The sequence below is a fragment of the Anas acuta genome, chromosome 5 (assembly GCF_963932015.1).
Source record: "Anas acuta chromosome 5, bAnaAcu1.1, whole genome shotgun sequence".
Classification (NCBI taxonomy): domain Eukaryota; kingdom Metazoa; phylum Chordata; class Aves; order Anseriformes; family Anatidae; genus Anas; species Anas acuta.
Window position 1 is genome coordinate 56,379,472 of NC_088983.1, and position 12,373 is coordinate 56,391,844.

At 39.9% G+C, this 12,373-nt stretch overlaps 1 protein-coding gene across 2 annotated transcripts in view; it reads right to left on the reverse strand.

The window, feature by feature from the left end:
• Positions 1-1,499: 1,499 nt before the first annotated feature.
• The window catches only part of LGR4 (leucine rich repeat containing G protein-coupled receptor 4), a 73,401-nt gene continuing 62,527 nt past the window's right edge, over positions 1,500-12,373 (reverse strand). The window contains exons 13-18 of one of the 2 annotated variants that reach the window (XM_068685004.1): positions 11,236-11,307; positions 10,247-10,318; positions 9,819-9,944; positions 8,309-8,406; positions 7,570-7,644; positions 1,500-4,482 (exon numbers count right to left, since the gene is read on the reverse strand). In XM_068685004.1, the coding sequence (XP_068541105.1) occupies positions 3,206-4,482; positions 7,570-7,644; positions 8,309-8,406; positions 9,819-9,944; positions 10,247-10,318; positions 11,236-11,307 (1,720 nt within the window). In that variant the 3' untranslated portion in view covers positions 1,500-3,205. Of the gene's footprint in view, positions 4,483-7,569; positions 7,645-8,284; positions 8,407-9,818; positions 9,945-10,246; positions 10,319-11,235; positions 11,308-12,373 lie in introns of both variants that reach the window. The other variant, XM_068685003.1, reaches the window with a different exon arrangement.

Below are 12,373 nucleotides of genomic sequence, written 5' to 3' on the forward strand. Positions count from 1 at the left end.
TTCCATACAGCAGGTTAACAGCTGTCTGTAAACTTAATGGGGGCAGGTGTCGAACATCTTAGCAACAACTTTTGGCACTTTCTGTTTTTCTCCTCTGCCCCATTTGCAGAAAGCTGCTTCCTCACTACAGCAGAAATCCCTGTCTTGCTCAAGATTTAATTTGTTTAAAGTGAACAGCAAATTTCTTGTGTCTGCTAAGTTTGGTACTGAATCTCAGTACAACAGTTGCTCAGCAGGGTTTAGAAATAAGGTAACTGACGTTGTCACTGTAAAAATAGTTTCAGGTAACTCCAGACTGTAGGAAATCAAAGGATTTTTTTTCTGTGGACACCCAAGAAGGATGGAACTTAGGAGGTTTCGCTTGCTTGGATATCAAAATGGAGATTAGGAAGCTTTGCCTAGCAAGGGAGGAGAGGGCTCTGGACATCAACTCGTACAGAGCTAAGCAATCCCCCCCACGTGTTACCAACACGGCGCAGCTTCGAGACAAGCTGTCCCCACATACCTGACACCACTTCTGGAGCCAGGAAGAGAGGGAGCGAATTCTCAGCAGATCTTTTCTGTTGCAGCTGTGAACATCTGAACAGTAGGCACAGCTACAGAGATCAGCTTGCCCAGCAAGGATGTGACAAGGGATTTATCTGGTACCTGGTAGCTGTGCTTCTCTGCGTTCTTACGTGGTCATGTTGGGCACGCAGCAATGCTGAGCCAGGCAAATTTTGCAGCACTACTTCTCAACAGGTTGATTTTACTAGCTACTGCCTGCGTTTCTTCACCTCTATCAATAAAACCTGCACGTGTTGGAAGACACTGGACTGACTGCATTAGAAGTTAACTGAAAAAAACAAAAACAAACACATTTTGAATACTAGAGTTCTAAATGAACTACATTTGGCTACTTTCATAGCATTTCAGTGACGACTCATTTGTTAAACAGCGGGCGACATATATCCATGCTCAAGAATATTGTTGGAATATGCACTTGGCACCTTGATAGTTGGATTTCCTTCCTGCTAATTATAAAACTCCATTTGAAATTTGTTTTCCTTTTTGAGGAGTATTCTTCTTAGAAGTATTGTTGTTACCTGTGACTAGTTGGCCAACAGAGGGAGCATGGAACAAACCGTGACTCTTACAAAACTACAGCTTAAAAAAAGTAACGATTAGCAGGGAAATGCTATCAAAAACATAAAATCATCCTCTGTATGACTTTCCAAGATGTATCACATTTGAGGTTAAATATGGTACATAATGTCTTTTTTTAAAGTGTTTGCTTTGTAAGAGGGCAAGCGCTTCTCTGAATGTTTTAATCATTTGCAGGCCCTGAGGCAGCATTAGTCAGAGATCACAGATCCACATGTAAACTGGCAGCTTACTTATTTTGCTGGCTATTCCTTCCCAAAGCTCTAACCACATTAATTATGCTCATTGTTGTCTACAATTTCATGCAAGTGCACCATTTTTAGCCTAAACTTCTGAAAAACAGAGATAAATAACAATCAATATTCATGTACCCTTTATTTGTTTTCAGTGTAACATTCCATGCTAATTGCAGATGGCTCTAATATTCATGAGTGTAAATATAAGAATTAACAACTCTGGGTGGTGGGTTTTCTCCTTTGTTTTTACATGTGAATATTTTGGCTTACAAAATTAACAGCATTACAGTAAATAATCCTCCCGTATTTTATACAAACTACATGTTTTCGATATACAAGGATTCTGTTTTTATTACAGTGACAATATACAACCATGTCTATTTACAATGCAAAAAGTATATAAACCATGTTTTAAACATTCTGCTACTGGCAGCCACTATTGTTTAGGAGGTAGCTTTAATTAACAAAATGAACTGAAGCCACATTTCCCATCATGTGTTCTATCAAATAATTTACAATACAAAGATAAAAATTCATTGTATGAACAGTATATACAGGTTAATTCTCAAAACAGCAATCTAGCTTTAAATCTTAAGAAGAATGTCTCCAGAGTAACTGGGATGGCAGTGAATTTGCTCTTGATTTATCATAGTTGAGGAACATAATTACCTAATCGAGCATTCATAACTCTGATATAATATAAATTGATCAGATTTCAACGAATCACTGATTGTACTCAAATCATTTGGGCCTCAAGACTTAAATGGTTTTAAAATAAAACACTGACTTACATGAAAATCAGTGACTTTGCACAGTGTACATCACACTCAGTAAAATAATTGGCAACAATATGTTTTTGTTTTTTTTAATTGTAAAATTCTTTCGTTTTCTCTCCATTTGCTAAAATCTCAGTCTATTCATAGATATTATTGGGGTGCACCAACATTCAACAGGCTGCGCAGTATTAGCCAGTCTTTTTCTGCAAGCACACGAGCTGTATACATTGACAGCACTGCTAATACACCACCCGATGCATCGATATTCCTCCTAACAGCGTGACCCTACTGCATAATACTGAAGAAAGTTGCTGTGTTTCACCTGAAGTAATGCATCGTCGCTGAAAAATGCGTTCAGCCCCGTTGTGCCTGACAGCTGTTAATATTGATGTTTCATAGTCTGCAGATATTGTGGATTACAACTGCTTTTGCTATAGCAATCTTTTCTTTGTCTAAAAAAGATTGAACATTGGCTTGAAATACAAAAGAAACACGGTATTACTATATTGCTCTCACAGTTATTATGGGAGAATTAATCCCTTTTTTTGGCCCTGCAGTAAAATTCATCCTGAGATTCAATGCTGAATACACTATACAAAGCTAGCAAGAGAGTTGTTTGCTTAATTATAGAAAAGTCACATTTAAAAATAATTTCTTTAATATTAACAGCTGTCCTTTATATTGTGCTTTGGCAGGAAAAAAATCATCAGAACTTACCTCACCACCAGCAGAAGTAAATACAACTGGAGCACAACACGGAAACAGACCACTAGGCATGTAAAAACCGTATAAAAGGAACCACTATTGCTTGGAAAGAGTAAAAATATCGGGTAACAAATTTGGTTTACCAATTATTTACAGTCAGGGCAATTTATTTATTTGTTTCATTATTTTTAAATGTATGGCTCAAGAAATTACTGCCCACTTCCCTTCTTTACAAACGACGCTAAACAACGATTACAAAAGTGCTTCCTGCTTGAGAAGGTCAAAACAGGTAACGGCCTACGAAGCGTTATACCTCTTCGTCGGAAGAGCTGACGGCAAAGCCTTTCAGTCTTTAATTCTGGGTATGTTGTAGGCATAGCGAACCAAAGGGAATCCTCGGCTTTGGTAGAAGCACGCGCGGCCGCAGGCCTGCACTTGGTCTGAGCTGTCCGACACGAAGGAGTCGTCCTCGTCCGCGTAGTCGGAGTGGGCAGACTGGGTGCCACAGTCCGACCAGTAGCCATCCGGCCTTTGGCAAGGCACCACTGCCAGCGTGGGGCAGCTGTGTGATTTGATTAAGTGTTTACATGGCACGGGCTTGGACAAGAGGAGCGATTCGCAGCACTCGCACACGGCAATGTTCCCCTGCAGATGGGTGTACATGCCACAGTCATAGTAAAAGTCCTGCGCCACGCAGCCCCCTTGGGTGTTGACGGAAATTGCTACCGCTCCGTTCTTCCTGCTCAAGTGGCGTCTGAGCAACTTCCAGTCTTCCTTGAACTTTGGATTGAAGAATACGTACAGAACTGGGTTCAGGCAAGCGGGTAACGGGAAGAATATCAGAGTAACAGACTTCATTATTTCAGGGCTGATAGAAATTGCAGTGATCAACGGTGCAAACGAGAAAAATGCAACAGGGCAGAAAAAGATGCAGTTCGTGAAGATTAGCCAAGCGACATGCTTAATCATGCTGGACTGTGAGTTTTCGGAGAGGTCCTCTTTTTCCAAGTTGCAGTAAAGTTTAGTGTAGATAATAGCCATTAGCAAAAACGCTAACGAATTCAGGAGCACTAAAGTTACCGTGAAGCCTAGTGAAGGCGTCTCTCCAGTGGGGAAGGGCAAGCAAAGGGGTGATGCCGAATACTCCACTTTATGGAAAAGTGGTAAGCATCCTGCTACCATAGCACACAGGAAAGCGAGGACTGCCGCAATCTGAAACTGTTTTTGCCGATTGCTTTTCCCCTTTTTAATGATCTCCTTCGCAGAGAAGCTCCGTTCAACGGCTGCCAGCATCAGGAAAAAAATGGCACTTTCTGATGAAAATACTGCAAGAAACCCAGCAACTCTGCAACCACTGCCAGTCTCCCACCATATGCCAAATTCAGCAAATCTTCCCCAAGAGACAGCATCCAAGAAAGTTAAAATACCGGTATAGACTCCCATGAATAAGTTAGAGACAGAAATCAGGCCTATAAACAGTTTGGAAGATGGCAATGGAGTACAAGATGCAAATATTGTTAACATGACAAGCAGGTTGAAGAACAAAGCAACCAAAAAAATAAACCAGACAGTCAGTCGAATCATCCAGCTTCCCAGTAAATATTCACAAGGCTTAAAAGCACCTAGAAGAAAAAAAAAACAGAAGGACAACCAATTTAGGGAGAAAACTCGTGCCTTAATAAGCAAGACTTTCAAAGGTATTACAAGAGCCCTCCTCATTCATTAATTCGTGAATAGAGTACCCAGCTGAACTGCTAAATAGGTCAGTTGAAAGTAAACTGCTCTGCTGAAGCTATTTACTAATTAATTATGCCTGAAATAATAATTACTGCAATGAATGGTCACTTGGGAATACTTTCTATAAACAAACTAGATAAACAAACCTAATTACCTCTCAGCTACTCAAAATAGCTTTTATTAGTGCCCCCTAAATACTTTTTAAAAAATATTTCATATTTCATAAAAAGGTTGATAACTAAATAAAACCAAAAGTTCAAAACCGACTTGTAAAAAAAAATTCCTTTTCCCTTATAAGTAACATTTCTCTCAAAAAATGATTCACAAACATGCCTTCCGGAGTAGCTTTTGGTCACACGGAAACATCTGTAAAACAGCCAACAAATTCAATTTATCAGCTTTAATAGGGACAGGAATTCACCACAGACCCTCTCTCCCACCCCCATCACTGGAAGGCATTGAGAGTTTGCAGAGTCATAGGAAAAATTGTTTTTTCTTCTTCTTTTGCCACTGAGGTGAAGAACTAAGTGATAAAAAACAGATAAATAAAATGTCTAATGATATAAAGCAAGATAAGGGAAAAAAAGGTCACTGTTTCTGCTTACCCTACTAATCCTTCTAATTGCTATTTATTCCATGGGGAAATCCCACTGATTTTATGTAACAATTAGAAGAGTTTAACCTCTCCTTCATCTCCATTAAGTGCTGCTAATTGTCCCAAACACAATACCGAGGGATCTCTTGTGCAGTCTGGCCCCCTGCGAGCTGAAGGCGAAGCAGAGGAACGCCAAACCACACTGCCGGAGCAGCTTCTGAGCCGCGGCCAGGCAGCCCTCAGCCCCACACGCCTCGTCCCCTCCTTCTAGGCAGGCGAAAGGTAAGCACAACCCATTCCTAACGCTGACTGCACAGAGAGATTAAACGTCAGGATGAGAAACTCCCAAGGCCTAAAGCAACTTCCAGAAATAACTCAACTGACAAGTCCGGAAAGAATCTTTTTGTTTGTTTAAACGAGCAAGCTTCATTTCTGAGCAAGAAATAATGCTGTTAATTGGATTATCAGACCAGCAAAAACAGTAGTATAATCCCTTTTTTTGCAGGTATACTCCAATGAGCATCTCTTACTCGGGAAATTATTTCTGAAGTACATTCACCATGGACGTTCACCCTGGTCTAGTGGGAGGTGTCCCTGCATGTCGCAAGGGGTTGCAGATGATGGTCTTTCTTTTCTTCCCATCCAGACCATTCTATTGAGCAAAATCTGCTAACCTCAATATACTTAAAAATAAAAACAACTTCCTACTTAGGAAATTTAAAAATGCAAATTCTGTGTTTTGAAAATCAAACTGGTTTCTTTTCTATCTAGTAGCTGTATCATGGGTCATCTTTTCACAACCAACAATCTCCACCACACCTTCCTGTCATTCTCCCAACTCCCATTCTCTCTAACTATCATAGTACAAAGTTAGCCTCCTCTCCCACTAATATTCCCAACCCAGTAGGGACATTCATGCTATGAGTTTTGCTGCTTTCAGCGCTATGCTACTTAAGTGCCACTGTTCAGCAATCCATTCCTGCCATTAGGCAAGGTGGAAAGTGCTCTATGGGATGAGCAATGATTCAGAACTTCAGGTGGTGGGTGGAGTGTCCTACTTATTTTCCCTGCTGTGCTGTCGTCTGGTCATAAGTTGTTAGTATGGGAGGGACTGGTGAAAAACAAGTTAAATTGTGAACTTGTAAAACAAGCTCTTCATTCCCTTTAGAGTTACAGCATCTCTGGCATGGGCAAAAAGAGAGCTAAAGGCTTTAAAGATTTAACCCATATAACATAGCATCTGAACTCTCATTCTGTGAACAGATCAAAAGCAAATAAGCAGCATTGGTTCAATTCACTCTCAGATCATACAGTTACATTAGTACCACCACAAAGTGACCTAGAAATCCTTGCAGTATTCTGTAGACTACAGACAGAGCTATCCCAAAAGATGAAGAGCAAACAGACGAAGTTTCATAACGGACATAAAATACCAGTAAAGGCGGAAAAAATGAAAACAGGCTTGAAAAACCCATGTTCATCCAGAATCAGCTTTCCTCAAAGCATACTCTCCCCCTTATCTACGTATTCCTGTTTATGCAAACAGAAGGATAGAAGCTTCTCTCTTCTTGAGAGCCCATGGCAAAGGTGAGGAAGTAAGAGGCAGCACAGCCTGCGCTTTAGGGGCTGAGTGGAACCGTGTGTGGAAATGTGCAGAAGAAGGAAGATAAGCGGAAGGGGAGCAATGAAACTGCCTAGAATGAAAATATTCATCCGCGAGATCAAAGGCTTTCAACACTCCTGGACTGTTCAAGCTCAAATTGGAATAGTTCTGGTATGCCAATAAGAGTACTCATAGCACAGATATCTGTATCAGTTTAAGATGCTACTCCAGCTACCTGTAACAGCCCTCTGCTGTCAATTGATGCTGCTAAGGCAGGACTGAGAGAACAGATCCCATGAGCATTCCTCATCCTCTCTCCTGCAAAAACATCAGGCTTAGCTTAAACCACAAATGACAGCAGTTTGATAGAAGCTTTTAAAAGCTCAGGCTAACTTCTCACTGGAGCAGATGAGCATTCATACAGCCTGCTCCAAAGATACTTCCTTGGCAAGAGTAATGCAGAATTAGGGGGCAGTGCATCAAACACAGAAAGGTCCAAATATAAGTATCACAATCTAGCATGCTCTGTGTACAGAAACCAACTTGTTTTTTTGTAACTTATTTCTCCCATACAATACTATGTCTAAAGCTGAGCCAATTCTTTGTGACTGCTTGTCCAAAACAATGGCATCAAATGAAGTTTCAGCCGAGCACTGCAGTTTAACCTTCTCTGTACAGAGGAAGAGAGGAATACAACACAATTCTGTTGACAGCTATTTGCATAACACCTTGCCTGAAGTTTGCCGTGAGGCTAAAGCACTTTATGAGATTTACCTGTTGCTGGTGTACAGTGAATAATAGTCTGTCCCAGTTCGGCATTTTCATCATTTCTCAGAACATCTGCATCAGCTGTACTCAAATAAAATGAAAACCAGGTTAGTTGCAGAAAGAAAAATAAAGAGGGAAATGTAACAAAGCTGCCTAGTAGGATGGAAGTACAGCTTTGAAAGATCAAAGACCTAACACTTCACCAGCTTTCTAGCCTATAACAAGCGGAGCTGTTCCAGTTTGCCACAAGTGGTCCAATGCTCAGCGCAGAAACTGCTGCAGCAGTGTAAGTTACTACTGCCCAGGGTAGCTACTCACAGTGTTTTGCAACACAACAGCAACATTTTTAAGCAACAGGGAAAAGATCTACAAGGCCTTGAACTAGATAGAGTAAGGACAAGCTCTCTGTACAGGAAGGCTGAAATACTGAGATCAATAAAACATCTTCTGCTCTGGCAGAAAATAATGGAAACAATCTGGCAGTGGGAAATAGTTCTAAACAACAGGCAGTTCTCACACATTTAGAAAGAACTTGGCATTGCCCACCCCACCTGGCCAGGATCTGCTCATCACTTTCACAGACAGTTTCAGTACCCCTATGAAGATGACATTTTCATTATTTTCTTACTCAAAAACAATAGACGTTTTATTTGGTCTAGTCTGGCCCAAAAAAACTATTGCTGTCCTAACACATATTCCTCACTAGGATAAGTACCCTTACCCTTCTCACGATCCACCAAGGTACCTTGATCTTGGTGACTAGAATCTTCAGCATCCGAGTTTAAGTAGGAGTCACAACCCCAAAACGCACAGCACTGGTAAGCGTATGGCACCGAGAGCGACCTGAAATACAGGCAGAACAATGAACACTGTTACCTGCTGTAACTTTAACCAAGGTTACCACCTTTTAAAAAACATTAAGCGACACACTTCAGTGCTAAAACAGAAGTATTTTGTCTGGTCACTAAGAAAAAAAATAAATTTTAAATTGCATCAGTTGTAACCACTTCTGATTAACTTTTTCACTGAGATAAAGGACAGGTGATGCATCCAAGTGTCGTCTACAGCAAGGAGTACCAAAATATTTTGTGACGTTTCTCTCTTCGCTTTATTTTTCCTCCTTATACAAAACAAATTCTGATCAATATTTTTGGTGTTACTGTACAAATTAAATCAAAAATTTATCAAGCAAGTTAATTAAAGCATAACTGCTTTGTAAGAAAGTTACATTTCCAAATGACCACAGCATTAAAAACGTATATTTCCTTTTCAGTTCGTTTTATTGACCAGAAAAAAAATATGTTTTGCTATTGTCTTTCTGTGCGTTTTCCAGAAATGGTACATGCTATTAATCTGGGTGGAAAAGAATATAGGTGCACACAGAGTTTTTAAAAGTGCATATAAACAACTCAGTTATAGCAGACCAAAAGCTATTTTCTTCTGACTCAAGGCTACAATATCAACTATCTGTAGTATTGTTCCTGAATTATGTTCTTGTAAGTATTTAGAAGGAACACTGGTCTAGAGGATCCCACAGTGCATTAGTTCTCAAGCACAGATCAAAAACAGCAACAATATAAAAATGTGTTGTTTCCACGGGATTGCCAAAGCTTGTCTTTAAGTCTGACACAGAACCCTCTATTAGCCTTACACAAATTAACAGTATCTTCATGCCCATTTTTCCACTGGACAGTATGGAAAACCATTTTAAACTACTTCTTCAGGATCAAAATATCAATGTGTACAAAGATCTTGCAAATGCAAACCAGTTCATCACTGTCTGATCCACCGCATATTGAAATCAGTAACAGGTTCCAATTTAAATGATTACTGTTACTCTTATATAATTTGCCTCCATGAATAAACAGCATATGTATGAAGTGTGGTGATTATGGAATCAGGCACCTGTGAGTCTGTTCCCGTTTTCCACGCACTGAAAGACAGATGTGCTCAGTTCAATAACAAATGGAATCCATCCAAACCACTAATCTGAAGTCAGCTGATTATATCTGCCTGAAAAGCGGTGGAGGAAAAATGTAACAGGCTCCAAGAAAATTGTCTACAAATGTTTTTTTCCATCAGAATAGTCAGGATACACCTTAATATACACCAATGTCGAGGCACTGCAGGACTCAGTGAAGGGCATGATCATTTGTCATCAGTACTATCTAATAAACTGGCTTCATTTATTGTCACATTGCTTGTTACAGGCAAAGGAAAAGTGAGGCGCTCTGTAGTGTTGTTTACCAACGTACCGGAGCTTCGCAAAGTTCTTCGCTGCCAAAGCTTCTTTCAACTCAGAATTGCCTGCAAGTTTAAGCTGGTTCAGTCCACTTAATCCTTCAGTTGGAACTGAAGTGAGTTCATTGAAACTTAGGTCTCTGAAATATGAATATTAAGATAGCGTTACAACAAAGCAATTTTGAAGATCCTATAAGCATACTTTGTAGGAGTAGGAAGTCTTTAAAGTTCCACACCAAGGCTGTGGTCTGGAAAACGACTGTTGCTGCAGCAGGCACTTTTAAGAAGCATGCCTCATTTTACTGTGTCCTGCATGCATCCAGTTCACGAGAGGTTTCGTGATCCACATAGATGAAACAAATGATGGAGATGTACCAGTTTTAAGCTGTAAGCATTTAACTATCTCAGCAATTTAATGGTAGAAAAAGAATAGCCTACTTACAGGTTAACAATAGCTCCAAGGGTGATGAAAGCTTCCTTGTGGATCTTATGGATCCGATTTCTACTGAGGTCACTGCAATGAATGCCAAGTAACATTATTTTAGCAGTTTCATCAAAACATTGCAATAGTCATTATTCTGAGAAAAAAGCTAAGGTGACACACCCATTATATCTTTGTCAGAAAAACTGAATGACCCTCCCACCTCCCTTCTCTCCCCAGCTGGACAAGTGCAGTAGCAGCCTGATCTGTTGGCCAGTCTGACGTATTTTGCTTCATCCCATTACCAAGGTAGCATCTGTATCCCATTAGTGCTGCTGTTCCCTTCCTTCCTTGGCCCTGGCAACTCAGCAAGGCAGAGGCAGGCTCTGGCATCACCCATTCCCAGGGTGAAGGTGCCAGCTAGATCACTTTGGTGACAACCGCACTTGCAGCAGGGCAAGTCAGAAGGGACGGAGGAAGAGAACAGAAGAATAAGGAGAAGGGCATCTGCTTGGTTGGATTTCTAATTCCAGATCCAGCTCGTACTGGACCACAATGACATATAATAAAGACATTCCATTTAAATGACCTATTAAATTCTTTTTTGTTGTTGTTTTGTTTTGTTTTGTTTTTTTTTACTTATAATTGCAGTGTTTCTATACAATCTTCATACAGCTGATGTGAAGGTAGGAGTTAATTTTGTTTAGTGGTTTACTTCTCTTGAGGGAAACAGATAGAATGCTCCAATACAAAGCATATAATGCTGAACAGTAGATTAGCCAAGAAAAATCTCTTTAGATTTGCATACAAAAGCAAAACAAAGAATAAAGAACTGAAACTGAAACTGGCTGCTGCTAGTATTTCTTGCACATTGTTTGCTTCACCTTAGGATCCAGCATACCTGGCCCCCGGACGTAAAGCAGATTCGTAACACCAAGCCCTGCTATCATTTTAGGAAGGAATCAAAAACATGATATTGTTTTACTCTGTATGCAGCTGTGTACACTTACAGGATACGAAGGGAGGACAGTCCTTGAAAGGTATCATCTGTGATTTCATGGATTTGATTATGCTGTAAGGAACTGCAAAGAGACACAACTTTGTTGGCAAACTGGGCTGACTTCAAACCATGGAATAGCTTGGTGGCTGCTACTAAGTAGATTTAGCCTTACCAATGGCAAGATTTAGTTTCCCCTTGAAGGCAAACCATGTAGGTATCTGCTCTGCATTTCACGTTAGCTATGTTAGTACAATTATGAAGCTCTTTTATTAACACCTTTGCCCAATCCCAATTCACATCTCTTAGTATTTAGAAGAGAATGTCAAGGGCGGGCTGTATGACTTCTAATTTACTTTATGAATTTTATTTTATTCATTACTTTATGAATTTTCAGGAGTCATAGAGATTTAACGCAATCCTACCTAATTCTGCAAGGAATCTTTAGGAGATTCAGGTGTGCTTTCTTTTTCTCAAAATACAGATTTTTGAAAGGAAAATGCAGATAAATGCTTCAAGAGCTAATGGCCAAATTAAATTATACTCCAATACATTTGCTCCCCATGTCCCTTCCAAACTCCCTTAAGCTCCCCTGTGTATACAGTAACAGCATGTTCTAACAAACACATCAGTGGTGCCTTTGTTGGAGACTAACAGGCTTCCTTCACACACAACAAGCTCTGAAGATGCTTTGCTCAATGTTCTACAGAAAAAGCGTGTACAATGAGCCCAAAGATGTCAGTGTAACAGCAAAGATCTGCGAGAAGTCTATTATCTCCCATCTCATTAAAAGTCAAGAAGATTAGGAACAGAGAGGTTTAAGAAGTAGGAACATAAGCACATGGAAAAATTGCATGGGACCTAGAAATAAAACTTAGGAAGTTTTAAAGCAATGGAAAAACACAGATGGGTTTTGAGAACGAATGTGTCTTACAGGGACTACAGGAAAAAAAAAAAACACAAGTATTTTATCCAAGCATAGGCTGCTAGTTGAACCCAACTGAAGAAGAGTGGAAGAAATAAGAGGCATGAAAGAAAACACTTAAGTGCTCGTTCCATTTATGAATATAGCAATACTCTATGAAATGTAGGATTCATGCCATGCATCCTTTTTTTTTTTTTTTTTGGTGATAAATAAACAATTAAACCTT